The sequence below is a fragment of the Triturus cristatus genome, chromosome 3_1 (assembly GCF_964204655.1).
Source record: "Triturus cristatus chromosome 3_1, aTriCri1.1, whole genome shotgun sequence".
In the NCBI taxonomy this organism is placed as follows: Eukaryota; Metazoa; Chordata; class Amphibia; order Caudata; family Salamandridae; genus Triturus; species Triturus cristatus.
In genome coordinates, this window is record NC_140583.1 from 109781009 (window position 1) to 109803121 (window position 22113).

Sequence of the window (22113 nt, forward strand, 5' to 3'; positions counted from 1 at the left end):
CTGCTTCGAATTGCACAAGTGGATCGCTCCTTTTATACACATTTTCGTCATTGCTCAGCATGGCGAACAAAAGGTTACAGCTTAGCTCCCATAATAAACTTCAAAAAGGTCGCATTCATGTTTTCAGAAACCCGAAACATAATTACAGCAGCATTGCCGGTTCCCAACTGTAAAAGCACATTAAGCACATTCCATTCTGACCGTAACGAATTAGAGGAAGGGACAGAAACAGATGCAAAGGAAAAAGATATGGATGTACAACAGTTTAGAAAACAGTGTAGAGAGCAATAACGGAAACTTGATTGCAGGATCAAAGGACTCGTGCCTAATGTATGCATGACTGAAACAATAAACGGCATGGCAAGATGAGCCCTAAGCGGGGCCATCTGCCTTTGCCGTGTCAGCCCACTCACCATAAAAGACACCTTCAAAGGAACATGTGTCCTCCACGAAAGCTTGGGAATCCCAGGGTCACGAAGCGGACAGTGTCCGTTCGCTGGCTACTTGAGGGCAAGAGACAAAATGGACGTCGTATCTAAAATGGAACCCAAGGGTTCAGATGGACATACCCAAGAATGAGACGAACCATACATAGTAGCGTAACGAAAACGCGTACACCCACTAAACTCGTCATTTGCGGTTCGTAGATACCAAACTCATCCATATTCGAACATACCCAAAATGTCAGTCAGATTCTCACGGAACTTCAGACGCTCCTTTTGCCCTCATGTAGGCAAGCACTAGTTGAGATCAGAATCGATTTCGATATTCATCAAATCGTCCAGTTGCTGCTGGAACATCATTCTATTCATCAACGTCTCTTTGGTAACTGATGGCCGTCTTATACACGTTGTAGCACAGAGGCCACATAAGACCGGACCACACTGTACGCAAAGACAACACGTGAACAGAAACGTTACAACAACCCCCATGATCATCAGAATCTTCCAACCCCAAGTTGATATCAGGCCCCAAAACCATCCTAGAAGCGTCCAATTACCCTCGTCCACGTGTATGGACTCGGAGATCTTATGCAACTTCGAGATGGCTTGGTAAACAGTTGGAGCGTTGTCAGGAATGAAAATGCAACAGCTCGAATGGATAACTTTGCACACACCACCTCTATCTGCAAGAACAACATCTAGAACCATACGGTTCTGCAACGTCATAAGTCTATCCGCCTGAAGTTCCGCTGTTAAATTACCAAGAGCACTCGCAGTTATGTTAGCAGTCAATTCTACCACACGGGTCAACTGTCTCAGGTTCCTACTATTAACCATAGGTCCCCAAAACGGCAAGAAACCCTTAAAGAAGTCTCCTGCTTCTTGACCCGCAGTGTCTTCTTTGCTGACAACGCCTCTCACAACTCTAGTTTTATGATAGTCGGAGGCAACTGTAAAAGTCGGTGGCAAAAGATTCGCAATATAACAGGTTCCCGAGAAGTCACGGGGCAACCATGTATATGCACGCTCATAACATACGAAATAGGTACCCTTGGCAGTCAGGAAAACAGGGGAAGAGAGCATCGGTAGAACGTACGTGTCAGTACAAGCACTGTCCCCAAGCTGGGCTCTCGGATTTCGACCAAGACCTTTCAAGCAGAAATTACCGAGGTGGGGTACGATCCATATTGGAGACGAGCTCTTGAGCTGTCTATCACCCACTGACATACTATACTCAGCCTCACTCAGATCTTTATATGCTTGTATCTCTGCATCTGGAATAAGCGACACATCAAAAATATCTCGATCGAGATCAGCAATCGCTATCGCCAAAGGCTTGTGGTACGGACCAGGACCGAAGTTCGCGGAACGTGGCTCTCGACTGGGGTAGGAATCTAGTGCACTACGGAACATAGTTTGGAATGCTCGAGCTGACCCCTGGGAACTATAAGGAAGAACCAAATACGGAATACCTCTATCTATGGTATGTGGCATTAACCCACACACCCAACAGTTGGTAGTATTCATCACCAACTGATGCTGATGTAGAAGTTGAACAAAGGAGTTATTCATGAATTCCGCACGTCTAACCTGCTCATGTTGGGGCAGAGGATGAAAGGAATGTGGAGAAACAGTAGTAATGGAACTTAGTTTAGGAGAAAAGGTAGGTGAAACAGAAGGCAATAACGACTGTATCCCAAAATACACTCCGCCCACCAATAGCATAGAAACAGTCAGAAACAGTAGAAATACCTGAAACAAAAAACATTTCGTTCGTACAATCTTATGCAATTTTGATCTTTGCGCCGACATCCTTTCTACTTCCAACAGCTTAGAGAACGCCATCCTCTAAAAACCGTCCGTACGTTCTTGACGCACTTTGTTCTGAGTAGCAATTATCAATCCCCAGGAGTTCCCAGGAATCGACAAAAGGTAACTGACCTAGTATCAGGAACCTGCTAAACAGAAGGAAGTACCCGCACGGCCCTACGGTTAACCCAGATGATAGGTTTTCTTAAACAAACATCCAACTTAATAAAAATCTCTTAGCTGTAAAAAAATGCACGTAGAAGGAAACTCAAAAATCAGCAAAGGATGCAATGGTTCTTAATGTTCGTGGCAACAATAAAGGAAAATATAGAAAAAATTATTAGTCTTTGTCATGTGAACGAAGAAAATATCGACATCTTCCAGGTCGAGTCTGCTCTTCAAATAATTGTTCAGCTGGTGAAACAATGTTCAATCGATCAGATGACAACTCAGACCTTGAGTTCTCCAAGACTGACGACTCAACAGATGTGTCCGGCTGCAATGAATTGTCTACTACAGGTTGAGCATCGCTAAACGGCACGTAACGTAGAGGAGTCTCAGTTTCCGCTGTCGCAATACCAGTTCTCACCCAATTATCTGCTGGTGAAGGGATCAAAACCTTTTTGGTATGGGTGGCATGCACCCAGTTCTTTCTGCCTTCCAACCGAACTGCAGTCCTTGTTGCCAGCAGCACTTGAAAAGGGCCCACAAATCTTGGCTCCAGATTGCGTTTTCTGCCAAAATTGCGGGTAACAACCCAGTCACCCGGTTGGAGCCGATGTCCAGGACCCATTGTCTGTGTCGGTAAAGCTTCAAAGACCTGTTGATGAATTAACCTCAGTTTAGCAGTCAGATCATGAAGAAAATCAATTAACATTGGATACTCAAGGCTATCAAAGGCCTTAGGCCTCGGGACTCCCCAAATGTTTGCAGGGCGGCCGAACACAATCTCATATGGGCTAAGCCCTACTCGAGAGTGCACAGTCGCCCTGGTTGACAAGAGAGCCAGAGGCAAAGCATCAGGCCATGACAAACCAGTCGTAGCTTGTATCTTTGCAAGTTTCAGTTTCAGAGTACCATTGTACCCTTCAACCAAACCCGCTGCCTGAGGATGATTGGCGCTATGGAATTTCTGTCAAATTCCAAGGCCCTTACACACACTCTGCATCACACTTCCCACAAACTCACTTCCATTATCTGACCACACAATCCGTGGCATTCCATACCGAGGAAAGTATTCCTTCAGTAGGACTTTCGCTGTGGACAAGGCAGTATTATCCTTGAGAGGATAGGCCTCTATCCATCTGGAGAACGCACAAACCACAACCAAAACGTACTTCAGATTATTGCATCTCTCCATATGGATGAAGTCCAGTTGGATAACCTCAAAGGGACATGTAGGAGGGGCAAAATGGCCAGGTGGAGTGGGGGTGCCCTTGCCAGGATTGTACATCAAACACACCATACAATTCTTAACCACTCTCTCAGCACATTTAGCGATACCATCATTCTTCCATACAGGAGCCAATAGCTTACATATACCTTTCGCGCTAATATGTGACAAGCCGTGAGCCATAGTCACAACGGCTAGCACATATGCATCCGGTAACATCCACCTCTGACATTCTGACAAGTCAACCCAACATCCATAGGTATCTAACTTTCCCGTACTTTCTTTCCACTTGGTCTTTTCAGTTTTAGTGGCCTCGTTCTGAATTGCTTTCACGCTCTCAACAGTGTCTTCACACATACCAGTCTCCGTCGGCCACCGCACTGAACTCGTAACATACATTCGGGACGCAAGATTCTTAGCCGTTTCCTTAGCAATCTCATCCGCAAATGCATTACCACGACCAACATCATCCGTAACCTTTCGATGCGCACTACATTTAATGATCGCCACCTGTTTAGGCAATGTAAGTGCATCCAAAAGATCATTCACAAGCTGTCCGTGTTGGATCTTCGTACCATGCGATGTCATAAATCCTCTCTCTCTCCACAATCGGCCAAATCTATGTGCAACACCAAATGCATACTGACTGTCAGTAAACACATTCACTCGCTTTCCTTTAGACAAGACACACGCTCTCGTTAACGCAATCAACTCTGCCGCCTGCGCTGAATTCTGACTCAATCTCGCAGTTTCCACAACCGTACTCAACGTCACTACAGCATACGCAGTCGTCACATCACCATTCGGCAACTTAAAACATGAACCATCAACATACAAAGTGCCATCGGGGTCTATCAATGGAGTGTTTTTCAGGTCCACACGACCCTTCGTTTCTTCTTCAGTTCGTAAATAACAATCATGTGGTGATACATCATTTGATTCCACATTAATCGGCAACAATGTCGCCGGATTCAGCACATTACAACGCTTAATCTGTATATGACTTGCCAAAAGTGTTAACTCATAACCGGACAACCTTGCACTCGTCAGATGTTGAGTTTTTGTACGATTCAGGAGAGTGTCAACTGCATGCGGAACCATCACTGTAAGCATATTATCCATAACCAGACCTGCGGATTGTCGAATAGACACCGCAGCTGCCGCTGTCGCCCTCAAGCAACTCGGCAACGCTCTAGCTACCGGGTCTAAGGTCGAGGAAAAATATGCACATGGACGCTGCTTACCACCAAATTGTTGCGTCAAAACACTCAACGCACAACCTTCTCTCTCGTGAACGTATAGTGTAAATGGCTTACTGTAATCAGGAGTACCTAACACAGGAGCCGAACACAACGCGTCACGCAGTTCAGAAAAACTTTTCTGACATTCTTCCGTCCATGGCAAAGGAGTCGAAACATTCTTGCACGTGAGAGCTATCAATGGCTTCGCTAACAGTGAAAAGTTTGGGATCCACTGTCTGCAGTATGACGTGATACCTAGAAAGGCACGCACATCTCTCTGAGTTGTTGGCACCGTCATTCGAGCAATCGCTGCAATTCCTTCTGGGGTCAACCTTCTTCCCTCCTTTGACAATAAGTGACCGAGATAGGTTACTTCTTGACAACAATATTGCAATTTAGAGGGTGACACCTTGTGATGTAAGTCACATGGATGCTGTAACAGTGATACCGTAGCAGTTTTGCAAATCTGTTCAGTGTCAGCAGCTACCAACAGATCGTCAACGTACTGAATCAAGGCCGCACCAGTCGGTAACACAAACGCATCAAGTTGGCTCTTAAGCGCTTGACTATAGATCGATGGACTCTCGCAGTAGCCCTGAGGTGCGCGTTGAAACCTGAAACTGCGACCACCTAACGAGAAACCAAAAAGATCTCTGCTTTCCTCAGCAATTGGAATGCTAAAGAAGGCATTCTTCAGATCGATTACCGAGAACCATGATGCAGAAGCTGGAATCAGAGTCAGCAAAGCCGTAATGTCGGGCACTACGGGGAACTGTGGAATCACAATTTTATTTACCTCCCGTAAATCAATAACAAAACGATACACAGGAGGCTTGGATGGATCAGTTCGTTTCAAAATAGGTAACACAGGACTATTACACACGTTACCCCGAGTTTCTTCGATGACATCCTTATCGATCAAATCGTAAATGATCGCTAATAGTGCTCGCTCTCCATCAAGAGAGATACGATACTGGGGAATGCGTGGTAAGCGCACATTTGATTTCAATTGGACAACATAAGGCGGTATATCGAACAGGCCCACGTCGTTGGGACCCGTCGCCCACAAAGACTTAGGAAGAGAACTCAATTCCGGTGGGAGCATACCAGTCGACAAATACATAGGAGAGATCACTTTCTGACCCAACGTAAGCTCCACTCCCGCAGGAGAACAGTACAAAGTCGCATATAACCGCTTCAACAAATCCAGGCCCAAAAGATTCTCACCACAACCAGTAGTCAAAAGCAAAGGAGCTTCTAACTCACGAGACCCAATTGTAAGGGGCAACGGGCTAGAAACTGGATTGCTAACGGGGGCGCCAGAGAATCCAACGGAAACATTCGTTAAGCCAGACAAAGGCGTGCCAGGGAGTTTCGAATGCATGATGGAGCTTTTCGCTGCACCAGTATCCAACAGAAAAGGCTCAACTACGCCCATTGTGGCAACTGTAACGTAAGGCCCTCTCTGATCAACCGGAACCGATACCACTCCCTTTCTTTGTCTATGGCTGTCCTAATAATGACCGTCAGCAGCAACATCATGCTCGACATAATAGTCGTCCACATGATACTGTGCAGATCTACCAGCCGATAAATCGTGCCGATCAAAGCAATTTTGCGAGTCTGCTGAAGTGGCAAAACGCTCATTCTGATTCTGAGTAACACCGCGACCTCTACCACGTGATGCTTGTTGAGGACCACTACGACCTCCTCGAGCCGGAACACCATTGTTTCGGTCACGCAAAACTGGACAATTAAACTTCAGATGACCCTCACCCCTACAATATGCGCATTGATTATACCCCAACATAGTTCGCGGTGTAGAGGAGTCGGTACGTGACTGCGACCTAGAAAACTGCGACTGTAATCGATTTTGCTGTTGCGAGTTATTTTGATTCGAGCGCGGGGAATACGCTTGCTGCAATAAGACCTTAGTTTTAGGATCCTTCGTTTTCTTATCAGCACGTTCGCTTTCTTCTTTCTCTCTATTTTCGTAGTATTGGGCCGTAGCTAATATTTGAGCAGTGGTAGAAACAGCCCACGAACTTTCAGAATTCTTCAATTTGTTGCTTAGTTCAGGCAGCAGATTCGATACAAATTTATCAACAAACAGTCGCTGACCTCCCTCAGTGCTCATATCCTGACCACTGTGATCAATGAATGCCTCCTCAAATCTCGTAAAGAAATCGGAGACACTCTCGTCCTTCTTTTGTTTGCACGCGGACAGTTTATCCCAGTTAACTCTTATTGCCGGCATAAGTGTCTTCATAAGTGTAATTATCCTCTGGGGCAGATTCTCAATGAGCTGTTCAGGTTTAGCCCCACCAACTTGCCGTGCGTCAGCCGCAGCAAGAGCAGCCCAATCACCGCCTAACTCGGCTACGTGATTCTCTTGGCGGATTTTCGCCCAAATCGGTTGAGGTACTACATTACCGAACAACATGTCGATATCGGCAAGGTTCATAATAGTAGCATCCACTAGTTGGGATAACTCCTTATAATAACCTGCTGGATTTTTGCGGGGGTCAGGCAAAGTTTGCTTCACCTGCAAAACTTCCGATCGCTTCCAGGGGAGGTGTATCCAAACTCTCTGAAAGTGTGGTGGAATGGCAGGGTTAGCAGCAGCATCACCTGGCATCCACACTGGGGGAACTTCCCGCATAGGGTACTGACCAGATTGTGCCATCCGCTCCTCAGCTTCGTCCTTAAACAATGCTCGAGGTGATACCGTAGATCGAAAAGATAACAGACGCTCTAAAGCATGTCGGACATTACTACCCACAATCATACCACTCGAAAAGTGATTCTGAAGTTCAGTAATCTCGGGCGGTACATAGTCTACTGCATCAGTATCCCACTCTTCTCGCAAAGATTTACACATTTCCTCGTACACAAATCTTTGTGTGGGCTCATTAAACTGAGAAAATGTCTCGAAGACTATACGCGAAGTGTACTTCGCAGGATAACTAATCCATTTACGCGCCAGTTTTACCAACGACTCACGTTCTCTACCATCAGGAATTTGACTACGCCTCTGAGAGACATCAGAAAGATCGGACCCAAGTATCGGCCCAAAAAGCGGAGAATAGAGATTAGCGACAGCATTAAATATGCGACTACGAACAGAAGGGGAAGAAGAAGGAAGCACAGGAGTAACTACATCAGGGGTAACCGTAGAACTAGTAGAAGTAGTCGAGATAGCAGGAGTAGTAGTAACAATAGGCTGAAGAGGTACAGGCAAAGGAGCAATAGGGAAAAGAGCGGGTAGCGGAGGATGAACAATTTGCGGCACAAGAGGATTCGGAAGAACAGGAGGAACAACAGGCTGTCCAGCAGCCGCCAAGACAGCAGGTTGGGGAGCAGGAGGAATCACAGGACCCACAGTATCTGGTGCATAGGGAGGTGGTGATTTCAATAGATAAGACAATAAGGAATCCTCGACCGTTTCTTCTCCCGTCTTATCAGGACTAGACGGTAAAACCGGATAACATTTATCCACTGCCATATGATGCAATCTAGCAGAAACTTCCTGCTCCTTCAAATCCTTGTCTCGCTGATACTGTTCTGCATTTCGCATCACCGCAATAACACCTTCTCTCTTATTTTTCTTAGACTGCTTGGCCTCTTTACGCCATAACCGAAAGGAATCAAACATGGCTGGCCTAGCCTTCTTTTTAAACAATTTAGTTTCAAGATTATCCAATATTGCAGTTTCGAAACTACCATGTGGTGGCCAACTAAGAACCCCATCATTTTTAGTATATCGAATCCAATATTCATTATCTACGATAGGACCTACTCCATGGCGACTATAGAGCTCATAAATTGGAGTTCCAACTGGAGGTATCGGACATGAATCCTCTAGTCGGGAATCCGTGCTGCAACATTTAAAGAAACCAAACAAAGCACTACGGCCAGGCATCGTGCACACTAACCGAGTTTACGAACTTCAAGGGCTATCGAATTATGATGTCCTCGCAAAAAAATGCAAGACCCTCGGTTTTGGCAATTGCAATTGTCAAATAAAACCCAACAACTAAGAACCAACGACTAAGAACCACAAATGCAATGGAACCATGCAAACAACCAAGTCTACTTTGGGAGCGACCCACAAATACTTAACTGAAAGAGCAATGGCGTCACCAGGAAGGCCCGTCTATCGTCTCGCCGTACAAAGGACTACGCCAGGCGCCAAAACAGGTCGACAGTCAGGGCATCAGTCCGTCGCAGCCGTCAGGAGGCGGGAATCTTCGCGGGAAAAGTCTTCGGGCCACTTATTTCGACAACTGGATCGATGAATCGGGGTGCACCTTCCCTCGGAGATTTCACACGAAGTTCCTCACGATCGTCGGGCTTTGGACCGATACCGCTGATGTCACCCCACGTTGGGCGCCAACTGAAGGACTGGGCTATTCTAAGGCCCAGCGGTGCCAGGGGACAACACCTGAAACCTTCGTGGGTTACCTGTTCCGGCGTACAAAACACAGAGACACGGGACACTTCCTGCGGCGTCAAAGATCAGCATTTATTCACTGCAGGGATACAGAAATCGCAAGAAGTACACAACGTGTAGGTTCTGAGAGACTGCTTCGAATTGCACAAGTGGATCGCTCCTTTTATACACATTTTCGTCATTGCTCAGCATGGCGAACAAAAGGTTACAGCTTAGCTCCCTTAATAAACTTCAAAAAGGTCGCATTCATGTTTTCAGAAACCCGAAACATAATTACAGCAGCATTGCCGGTTCCCAACTGTAAAAGCACATTAAGCACATTCCACTCTGACCGTAACGAATTAGAGGAAGGGACAGAAACAGATGCAAAGGAAAAAGATGTGGATGTACAACAGTTTAGAAAACAGTGTAGAGAGCAATAACGGAAACTTGATTGCAGGATCAAAGGACTCGTGCCTAATGTATGCACGACTGAAACAATAAACGGCATGGCAAGATGAGCCCTAAGCGGGGCCATCTGCCTTTGCCTTGTCAGCCCCCTCACCATAAAAGACACCTTCAAAGGAACATGTGTCCTCCACGAAAGCTTGGGAATCCCAGGGTCACGAAGCGGACAGTGTCTGTTTGCTGGCTACTTGAGGGCAAGAGACAAAATGGACGTCGTATCTAAAATGGAACCCAAGGGTTCAGATGGACATACCCAAGAATGAGACGAACCATACATAGTAGCGTAACGAAAACGCGTACACCCACTAAACTCGTCATTTGCGGTTCGTAGATACCAAACTCATCCATATTCGAACATACCCAAAATGTCAGTCAGATTCTCACGGAACCTCACAACCCACTCATCCTCCTCATCAAACTTATAGACCACCAAAGGTAGTCGGGATAAGAAGTCCACATTTGAAATTTGTTTTGCACCAGAAAAATATCTGATTATGAAGGGGGACTCTTTCAACTGGTATAACACTCTGGATATAAGAGGTGTAGCTTCACATGCACTCTTTGTTAGGAAAAGATCCATCAGAGGTTTGTGATCTGTACGTAACTAAAAGAAAGTGCCCACACTTACGTCCTGAAGTGCTGCAAAACCCACCAGAATTGTAATGTATTTTTCTTGATAAATCAACAGATACTCTCTGTCCCTTCAGTATTCCTGATGCAAACGCAGCAACTCTTTCATGTTGATCCCTCACTTGCAGTAAAACAGGATCCAGACCGTAGGCACTGGCATCTTTGCAACAATGGGTTTGTCCCACGGGTGAAATACTTTACGTTTTGCTGGCTTAGCAATACAGTTGCAATTCCTTCAAACACCCAGTGACTCTCATCCACGCAAACTTCATGCCTTTTTTTGTCAGAGAAATGGTTGACAAACTTGCCAGAATATTTTACAAGACCAAGAAAGGAATGCTAAACAAGAGTGTGCTTTCTTGACACCTTCACAAATTACAATTTTGGCTTCACGCCCTCACTTGAAAGCGATTGCCCTAAATACCTCCCACTAAATCAACATTGGTTTAATGACCGCTGTTAGGCCTACATGTTCCAGTTTACTCAACCAGGTCATATATCATCTTGAAAAAACATGACATTCATTAAACTACTCATCACACTCTGCATTACATGCTGAAACACAACAGGTATTCATGCTAACCCAAAAAAAAATGGAGACAAATTGCATTGCTCCTTCAGGTGTGACAAACTAAAATGTGAAGTACTTTCTTTCCAGATGCTGATGCACTTGGTGGTAAGCCCTTGATAAATCTAAGGACAATATTTGGCTCATCTCATACACCTCAGAACCTCATTAATATTTTGATAAATATGGTGATCAACTCAAACACTTTTGTGTAGATCCCTCAGATCAACACACATTTGTATTTTTCCATTGGCCTTCTTCGTCAAGACAATAGGACTAAGCTACTCAGAAGTCTCTATTGGATCTATGTCTTTGCTCGCACACAACCTATGAAGCTCTTCTTTTAACTGTGTATGAAGCACCAATGGAATCATTTTCACTTTATTCACTCTTAGTATTGTACCTTTCTTCAATATAATGAGATGTTCAATTTCCTCAAACACCCAAGTTTCCCTGCAACACCTTAGGGTAATTTTTCTCCATCTCTCCACGTCATCCTCATCTGTGAGTAGCACTTGTTCAGGATGAGCAGTGACCAGTATTATTTCCAAAGCCCACTGCTTCTCCAGCCCAATAAAGTCTGTGAGGGATATTCACAAGGATCTATCTCCGATTTAACGGCACTTTAGCACAGCCAAAGTCGTGAAAAATGTACCTCCCATTCACAAGCCGGTGCAAACAGCCGACAGCAACACTTTTCCTGCGTTAGCATCCACAACAAACATCGCCACGGATGACCCCAGCAACTATCGCAAATGAGATCCAGAGTAGGCGTTCCCGAGCAAAAAGCAGTGACAACATCACTCCGTTACATTCTCAACGACCAGACAGATCTGCAATAGGAACACAAAACAGGCGATAAGGTGCATTAGCAGCAGGAAATTAACACCTGCTCAGACCTGGTGCAAAGTCGGACCACAAGCTGCACCAGACAAGGGAGCACAGGCCATAGCCACACATGAAGAACAACAGATGCACCCAAACAACTGAACATGCAGCACGGACAACCAAGAGAGCCACAACACCCCCAAACACCACCCCCAGGCCCGCAACACCCCCCCCCCCCGGGTGCCTCCCAACCCCGGACAAAGAAACTGCACACCAACACCACGAATCCCAAGACAAATATTTTGCCTGATGTCGCACAAGCAGGAAAATCAACATACATGCGTGGCCAGTAAATGGAGAATCAGTCATACAGCAATGCAATCACCAACACAAAACAACATTCAAACAAAAGCCAAAACAACCATTCGGATGAGTCCTAACGGGTCCTCACTGGACAATCTGTAGGACACAGTCTGGAAGATAAGATCCAAGAGAAGAAGGTGTGTCATGCGCCCAACAAAGGAAAGAGAGGGAGAGAGGGAGGGAGGGAGGGAGAGAGATTGAGTAAGATTGCACAAGCAGCGCAAGGCCTCTCGGGCATCTGGCTCCACATGCCAACATGTGTGTGTGTATCGCCATCCGTACACCATGAGCCCAAGGCCTTGTCCCAATCCCAGCACCAAAGCCACATCACATTCTGAAAACACAAGTGGCAGTCAGACAAACATCAGGGATGAAAGCTCCATTGTTCCAATGCAGAAGGCAGGAGGACACCTGCACCTCCGACCTTGGTCCAGAACGCGGCTGGAACACCCTGAGAGAGATGCCATGGCAGATGGGGACGACTCCCATGCCACTCATTGTGCCAATGAACTATCCGACTTATCCACACCCCACACACAGAAGCCCCTGCCTGAGGTACCCCTGCATGGGATGCCCTTGAAACTCACGGAAACAGAAACCCATTATCCCCAATGTTGCACACACATTCAAATCATTGCTCAGAGCTGTGGCATATCCTCCACACATCTGCCGCAGTACAGAAGAGTGCCGGTTCCACAAGACGCACCAATGCAATGGCAGGCCATCCCGGGCACATGCACAACCCTCGTCATGTGGAACAGTACCGTCCACGTATGCTGCATTTACTGGGCGCACTGCATCTGGCAGTGCTGCGGTTCAGTTTCCGGCTGAGCTTCCGCCTGGCCTACGTCAGCTGCCTCCAGCCCTGGTTCCACTGCCGAACATGCACTTTCGAGTGTCCCATGGATGTCTGCCTATCCAACACAACCGTAGATGAATTGGATTATGACTTGTGTCTGCGCCCCCTGTTGGATCACGAACAGGAGTGTAACCGACACAGCCGTGCATGGGATGCCTTGACATACTGCATATGTATTGGCAGTTGCCATGGGAGATTGCACAATTCCTTGTGTGCAGTGACCACATCGAGGCGCTCCCCCATTGGGCTGTGTTGCAGATCGGTGAAATGGCGTGGGCTGTGCACACCTGCCCGGACCAGTTAATGGATCGGTTCACCCTGGTGTTCCTTGAACACAACAACAACGTACTATTAGAATACATTGCACATGAAGCTGCACGGGCATTCATGGACGAGTAACTGAGTTCCTACAGCCACATCGGATTGTCACCCACAGCACAGGTCCCAACAACTTGTGGAATGCTCACATATCCCACCACAACAGAGGACATGTCTGCCTTTGTCAGGACTCTGGATGCATGTGCGTGGAACTACGCGTGTGTACACACACCTGTGCAAGGTGATGCAGGTCCATGATCGGAGCAACACAGCGTCGTCCGGCAACGTTTCCAATTCGAACACACTGCTGGGGGGAGAGTATACACATGGCACTGTAGCACAACATGTGAACCTGTCGGACCCTTTCCCCTGATCACTGTCAGCAGAGCAGACAATCCGCGCACTTCGGTGGCAGAGCGCTATGCAGATCCCATGGGCAGTGAGTTGTGCCCCCTCACAGGGGGCACTGGGCAGACGCCAAACAACACATGACTCGTACAGCAATGCAAGGTGGGCTGAGACCATTGCCATCCGTGATGATTGTTGTCCATTTTTTAATCACCATTTACTGAACCTCGACATGTTCCTATTCTGCATTTAAGTGTCTTAAGCATGTCCCTGCCTGTTGTGGCCGTATCCTCGTCCGTACTGACACGCACATGCCATTAAAGTCTATGCCACTCCACTGGTGTCTAACTGGGATGTGTGTTGATTAGATTGTCCACTTGTGTGCCACAACGAGCATCGTCCCTACGCAGGGAGGAACTGACTGACGCATGTGCAATGGGGGTGGCTCCCTTTTGCAAGCTCCACCTCTGTAAGCCAGACATTGTTTTGGGATAGTGGCTGGCCGACCTCTGCACTTACGTGACTTCAGCAATGTGAGTATGGTGTCCAACCTGTGACCATGTGGAGCAATGTCATATATCATAGCAGAATGTGTCCACGCAGATGTGTGTGAGTAGGTATGCAACGTGAATTTCTCTTTTCACATGTGATGTAGGACACCACTCCTGGCCTGATAACGATTCGGTCATTCCTACACACAGCTCTATTGAATACATGGACGTGTGCCTACGTTGGGGGGTTGTGAGATTGTTGTAGATGTGCAATGGGGACACAGCTAGTACTCACCTTCACAGTCATCCAATTGGCCATGTGTCTCAGGGATACACATGCAAATAGATGTCAGTTATCAGGGTGTACCTTCATGTGCAATCATTGTCCCTACATCCAGCTATACTTCCATACGTGAATGAACATAGTCATGACACATCTGTGTGATTTTTAATGTTATATTCTCATTCAGGTGATTGACGGAGCTGGAGCTGTACATGGCCATCCAAGCCCACATTACATGGAAGCCCAGTGGTGAGCCAACCAGAGTCCTTTGGGGATTGAGTAGTGATTAGGAAGAGGGAGAGTGCAGTCCACAGCAGGATTGCTGTGTAATTGTCCAGCAGTGAAGATATGGCAGTCCGTGTCGGGGTCCGGATGAATGTCGCAGAGTGTTCCGGGGGTCAGTGGGAGGTATTGTCCCAGGGCATGATGCATAGGGCACAACCAGGCAGGGACAGGCCATTTGGCGGTGATGGATGCTACTGCCTCCTTCTTCACACAGTAAGTACCATCCTCATCTTACTCCCCTGATACGGGTTCCGTGTCCGGTGTGTCCAGTGTGTGTGGCTGCATCACTGTGTGCCACTGACACATCAGACTGCGAAGGTGATGGGGCAGCATCACTGTGTGCCACTGACACGTCAGGGGTCGGAGATATGTGTGTCGATGTTCCCGCTTCAGTCATCTGGGACAGTCTCAGTGGCTGCAATGGCAAGATGATGAACCTCAGGGTATTGAAGTTCCCAGCTACTACTCGCTGGTGTCCAGCCGTGGCAGCCATACTTCCAGCCAGCATCTGCTCCATGGTCTCCATTAACATCCGCATCTGTGCCAACTCTGTGTTGTCATCGCTAGTGCCTGTCTGACCAGACAGTACTTGTAATCGATTAACAGCCCCAGCGCGGTCAGCCAAGGTCTGTGGTGGAGCATGGTGCGTACAGGGACTGTCCGATAGGGAATGTACATGGTTCTTGATGGGACTCAGACACCCACGTATGGCATCGAATTTGGCTGCTGTGAGCTCGAAACCCACCCGCAGCTGTTCAGCCAACTCCACCTAGCAAGCCCACACACGCTGTTGAAACTCAATGTATTGGTCGGGGGGTCCTGGCAGACAGCCGTGGTGGAGTGTGTTGCCTGTTGTGTGGTCTGTGCAGGTGGTGGGGTCACCTCGGGGCAGCTGGCCTGCCCTGCTCCTGGGGATGGGGTGTGGAGGCTGTCCATTATCCGTTGGAGGGTGTCTTGACATATGTGCAGGTTGTCCTCTTCATCATCAATAATGGGAAGTCTGATGTGCTCTGCAGGAGGTGTTGTTTGTCTCTCTGCAATGTAAAGGGGAGATGTAGGTTAACAGAGTTACATATGTAGGTTGAAGATTTGCAGATGTTTACATTCAGAATGCATGCCAATGTACATTGTGACTGTTTTGGTGAAGCTAGCTATTTGATGGCAGTCAGTGTGTTTTTCGACTGCATGACGGATGTGTGGTAGTACCTGTACATTGTCATCACACAGTGTCAGGCAATGCCAGATGTGAGTGGACGGTTACTACGCACATGTGGAACCTGTTGTGAGCCCTGTCCTGTGGTGTTGGTGTTGCACTTTGTGCCACATTGCCGTCATTGCTGATGTTCTGTGCTTGCTATGTGTGTGTGCTGCATTGTGGAGATGTTGCCCCTGCAGCTCTGATTTTGTGTAGCCTTCTCCCTTTGAGGTGGGGTGCCTTTGAATTATGTGCTTTTCGGGGGCTGATTTGTTTTTGACTTGGATCATGTGTGGTCTCGGACAGATTTTATGGCCTGGTGCATTGTTCGTCTGCTGCGTGTATTGTGCGGCATGTGTTGTGGGTGCACGTGGATATGTCAGAGTGTGACCTGCTCCTTTACGGATGTGATCTGCACTGGGCCACCATCATGTCGAATCGTGGGCCATGTCATGTTTTTAGGCTGCTGGCATGCTATCGGGCATGCAGTGTCACTTGCATAGTCAGTGTGGGTCACAGAGCCGCTGCTTTTTTGGATTCAGCACATGTGCATGGGTCGGTTGTGATATTGGTGATAGAGAGGGGGGGCCCCTTTGTGCACATTGTGGACGGGGCCTACTTGGTGTTTCTATGTGTACTGCAGTGTGCCAAGGCTATCAGGGACATGTTCCACGATCATTGTGGGTGTGCAGTGTGCTACACATAATTGTGCATGTGTGCTATTGTGCCCATCACCCCCTTACCCCCAGTCACTGGTCGTTACTCACCCTGTTGCTGTTGGGTCAGGTCGTATCGAGCTGTGCCCAGGGTTGCCAGTGCCGCAGTGGAAATGCCGAACAGTTGTTGATGGTGTTCTGTCACCTCTGTGACGATGATCCAGTCCTCCTGCGGACTGAACCCCGTCTTCCTCTTCATCTTCTCCTTGCCCTTCCCCAGAAACGGGATTCCTGACTGCCCGTGGGGCTTGTGGGGTTCAGATTGTCCTCTGCACTCGGTCTGGGTGCATCCATGGTGCTACGCAGTTTGAATTGGTTTTTGTTGTTGTTTTTTTTCTTTCTTTTATAGTGCATTTTCCCACCAGACGCATGAGATTTGCATGCCTGTGTCTGCTTTTCGCTGATTTTTGTACCGCGATTGACCTCATCGCATGATTTATTGCGTTTGCGCTTCTCATTTTTGCGGCGTGGCGTTGATTTTTACGATCACATTTGATGCGATATCTGGTGACTATCGCATGCTACCGCCGCGTTGTGAATACTTGGTTGGCACGGCAAAATTTTCCCGCGATAGGCTGCGATGTTGAGAGTTGCGTTATGCTACTCTTGCGGTAGTTATCACACGTTCTTGTGAATATACCCCTTAGTCCCTTGACCTCCATACAGCTGCCGACATGCTTTCCTCCCTTTGAATATTAGCATGACATAAAATATCATACCACATCCAATTTAAAGATTTTGGAAGACCAGCGTGAGGACAGGGGAATTTGGGTAGGTGAATATTGATAGAAACTAAGAAATGGTTGTGACTGTCAAATTCAATTAATTTAGAGTATAAGGTTTTAACTGGGTAACCAATGACTAGATCAAAGATTATTCCTTTTAAGTGAGTAGGACGGTTTGATAATTGTTTCAGTTTTTTATCATTCAGTGAGATGTCATGGCTAAAGAGTTTTGTGGTACCCAAATTTAAATTGAATTTGCCTAGATTGATATATTTTGATGATAAGATTTGTTGTGATGTGCAGTATAGGTGTTAAATTCTTTTTTGAAGTTTGAGTGATGTCGGGGTGAATGGTGATGTGAATGTAGGTGGTTGCTGTGAGATTGTATCTAAAAACGAAAATGCACATAAATGTACTTTTTTTTTTATGGGACAGCCCAGAAAAATGGTCAGAGAAAGTGTAGTAATGGTGTAGGGTGATTTCTAGAAATTCCAAACTAGGGTCTGATTTATATATTGGGTATGTGTATATACTCCATCTCAGCGGTAACATAGTATATATAAAGCCAAGATAATGGCCCAATGCCAGATTTAAAAGTGGGTGGACCTTAGGTTTACTCACGGTGACTGGGTTTGGATGGCTGGAATCAGAGGTCAGTTTTCACTGCCTGTCATCGACAGGTAAAGCCTGGCGGTAAAGGGCAGTGAACATTTTAAAACGCTTCCCTTTCCAAGGAAACCTGAGCATTTTTTTTTCAAAAAGAAAATCCGACTTTTGGGATTTTCTTTTTGAAAAGTAAAAAGAAAACAGTTTGGTGCAGGGCTCCCTCATGTTGGCAGAGCCCTACACCAACCTGTGAATAGTATTGACACGAACAGCGGTTCCAGCCAGTTTGGGTTGCCTCCTTTCCAATAGAAAAATGCCGGCCATATGTTGTTCTTTTAGGAGTCACTAAAGGCCTGGAAGGGATACTAAATATGACTTTATACAAAATAGCATGTATTCATTTCTAACAATACACTTCTGCCTTTGCTTGCTTAAATTGTAAGACAGGAATGTTGACACAGCTCTAGAACACACTTAAAAGTAGTTTCTATTTATATTCATAGTTTGAAGTCCATACTGATAAGGTGATTTTGCTTATTTTTGTACTTGCCGGGACATCAAAATAGCGGTGGTGCCGCTAGAAAAACAGCCAGATGACCACCCTACAGTTAGAGCATTAAGAAATGACCACCAGCTTGGTGTTTATTTCTAAATTTGAGGAGTGGCACTACTGTCAGGCCGACATAGTAATTTACTCTATCTTCCTGTCAAAGAGGCAGACGCCAGCCAATATATATATTAGGCCCTGGGTTAGTTATGATCTTGTTATTTTCTTATGGCAGTTTTGTGTGTAATACCTACAACTAGGCACAAGGTGACAGTGTTGATTAGCTGACTGGAAGCAATACAGTTCTCAGACTGTAACCTTTGAATAAACGGAAAGGCTCGTTTAAAATAAAAGAAATATTCCTTCTGTAGAATCACTGGCTTATTACCAACTTAGTTTAAATAGAGCCACATGTCTTACTATTTCAAATAGTGATTACCTAATTGCGATTCTCTGTGAATTGTAATTAGGTAATCGCTATTTAAATGAAGGAAACTTCATGTGTTTCATTTAGCGTTTCAAAATGGGTCGCAAATTGACGTACCTCATTAATATTAATGAGGCAGGTCGCAATTTGCAACCCATTAGCAAGCACTAAAATCACAGGGACAGCAGATCACCATGTCTGTGATTGCTATTGAATAAAGCAATCTTTTTTTAAAAAAAATTAAAATGCAGCCTATTTTCCTTAACCCCTTCCCTGCTCATGACGGAACTACTCCGTCATGAGCCACGGGCTCCGTGTGCTCATGACGGAGTGGTTCCGTCATGTTGCGGCCGTTGGCGGCCGCTACGCCCATGCGGCACTGATTCTCCGCCTGTGCGGGCGATCAATGCAAGTGGGCGGAGTCGTGACGGAACCACTCCGTCATGAGCACAGCGCACCCGTGGCTCATGACGGAGTGGTTCCGTCACGAGCATGGCGGCGCCACGCTGACCCCGAACCTCCCCAGCGCCGCGGCGGAATTCGTGCCGCGGCGAAGGGGCTAGAGGAAAAGGGATTGCGTTTAAAAAAGAAAAATTAAAAATTTTCTTTTCATTTTTCGAGATCTGGCAGTAGTCCGTGGGACCATTGCTTGCTCGTGAAAAACATTTTTACGAATATTCACCAAAGCAAAGGGGTCCCAAAGGGACCCTTTCTCGTTTGCGAATGGGTTCCCACCGACTTGATAAAGGTGGTAAATTGTTTTGCGACATAATATTCCTACATACCACTGCGATTCAGTATTAGGATGGGACGCCCTAAACATTTCCCTTCCTAATACCGAATCATTATGCATTCGCAATTCCAAATTGCAAATCGGTAATTGCAAATTGGAGTTCATACAAACCAAAATAATTTTACCAGTCATGAATTGCCCGATTTTGTGACTCAAGCCATTTGCGACCGGTAAAATGTATGCTACAAGTGGCCCATAGGGCTTTCATTATGGTGAAAACGGGGAAAGGAGAGGCACGTTCTAGTGAACTTCCAGCAAGGCTTTGGGACCGCAGGTTCGATGAATGCAGTCCGTGCCTTTAAGGTGTTGGGTTCCATGGTGTAGTCCAGTGGTTCGTAGCCTGTGGTCCAGGGAGTCCTTGGAGTCCGCAAAGCTTATTTAGGAGTTTACAACGTGTATATGAATAAAGAAACAAACTGTATAATTGAAAATTTTAAAAAGTTCTGTAAATATGAAGGAATTTGAAATTGGAAGCTAAAAATTAAATTAGTATCCTGAAATTGATTTGTGGGAGCAGTGCAGGTGCATCAAACAGGATATAGTGTGAACGATGAGTGGACTCATTTGAATTTAGAAAAGCTCCATCTATTTTTTGTGTATTGTTTTGCAGTTCAAATCATCAAAAATGCTTAGGCTGGGGCTTCCAGTAATGGCTCAGTGGGGGACCCAAATTCAGAAAATGATTCATTGGGAGTCTTCCCCGTTCCAGTAACTATTAGGTGGTGTTCCATAGAAGTCAAAAGGTTTAAAGCCACTGGTCTAGTCTAAGTGCTATTCCCACCAGCCCTTAAATTATAAAAGTTGAAAGAAGCTTTTTATAGAAAAGTACTCAAAGAAAGTGAGTGTACAGGTGGATTGGCTCAAGAACTCCCTGTGTTTTGAGGCATGTACTGTTAAAAGGGTTGGGCCAGACACAGAGGCCTTCATGACAGTCTTGGCTGCTTTCTTCTCCAAAGAGGGCAGAAGGAACCAGGAGGTACTAATAGTATGTCTTCTACTCTGGTCTGAAGACTGACCTGCACTGGATTCAAGAATGTGAACGCAGGGTAGAGTAGCAAGGATTCCCGGAAGTCCTCAATATGGGGCAGGGAAGTGGAAGTGACTCAGTGGAAGAGCGTAAGAAGTGTTTTCTGGCCAGAGACAATGTCAAGGGGCTATGTAACAAGTGTCAGGCTTATACCACAGATTAATCAATATAGCCTTGGAGTCCGCCTTAGCGGGCTCTACCAGCTATTAAAGGCCCACTACAGCAAGAAAGCAGACCCTCAATGGCTGGTAGAGACCACTACGGAGGTCTCTACGGCTATTAGAACATTCTTCTTCTAGAGGGAAGAATGTTCTAATTTGTAAAACAAAGGGCACACGGAGCCCGAAGGAGTTGAAATATCCTTGGGCTCCATAAGGCCCTTGTTAATAATTTGAATGTTGATGCTCCGGGCTTCTACCGGCCATTGGAAGCCCGGAGCACTCCATTGTTTTCAATAGAGCGCTCAACATTCCAATGTTCTAATGAAGCTTTCCCAAATCCTTGAATATTTTAATCCTGGAATCAGTGACGGCTTTTTGTGATTACTGGAGGTAAGTAAAGCTCTCTGAGTGAGACCGCCATCACTAAACAGATTTGTTTACCTTAATACAGTGGTGTAAGCAACTCATGGTCCCGCTTGATTGTACATAAGGTGGTCACAAGGTGGGTGCCTGTTGAGGGATTGCACAGCAAGAGGTGGTCAGGAGCTTTCAGCTAGGGTGGAAAGAAAAGTTAGAAAGGCAGGTCTAGGGCTTTGTAAGTGGCAGAAGTTTCCATCTTTTGCTGACGTCAGATTACCTTCTAACTCAGCTCCTAATGCTTTTGGCTCAATGGAAGTTGACTTGTGGGATTTCGAGGCTCCTGGAAAAACTGCAGTTTCAGATGGTTCGTTGGAGATGCTGGATGGGAATCAGCCATCTTGTCATCATCTTAGTTCATTCGATATTGTTCATTCAACATGTAATGTCAATATTTCAAGTGTTTACTTATTGAGGTAGAAACGTCTTGCCTTGATGTAAACATTACAAACGCAAGAAACACCTCGCACAAATGGCTGTGAGGCAAGAGCATTCTTGGCAGCTGCCCGCTCAAAGCATCCCTCTCTTCTGGCACACCATCAAACAATGTCCTATTGCTGAACAGCTCTCTCTAAGGCTCTGCCAGAGTGAAGAACGCATCAACCCACTTTACTAAACCTCTAGGAAGCCTAAGAAAGAATGCAACCGGGCACATTCTGTTGGGAGCAGGAGATCACAAATATTTTTGGAACAGTCAGCAGTTTCAGTTAGGGCAATTAATAATGGTTAATGGTTTAGGT

The 22113-nt window shown here is 46.2% G+C and overlaps 2 protein-coding genes across 3 annotated transcripts in view; one reads left to right on the forward strand and one right to left on the reverse strand.

The window, feature by feature from the left end:
* ELF5 (E74 like ETS transcription factor 5) overlaps nt 1–22113 on the forward strand; it is a 233881-nt gene that overhangs the window by 144387 nt on the left and 67381 nt on the right. The window lies entirely within an intron of this gene.
* On the reverse strand, nt 741–2288 carry LOC146859791 (endogenous retrovirus group PABLB member 1 Env polyprotein-like). The gene has a single exon (XM_085646294.1). The coding sequence runs from the start codon at nt 2286–2288 to the stop codon at nt 741–743; it is 1548 nt and encodes a 515-aa protein (XP_085502420.1).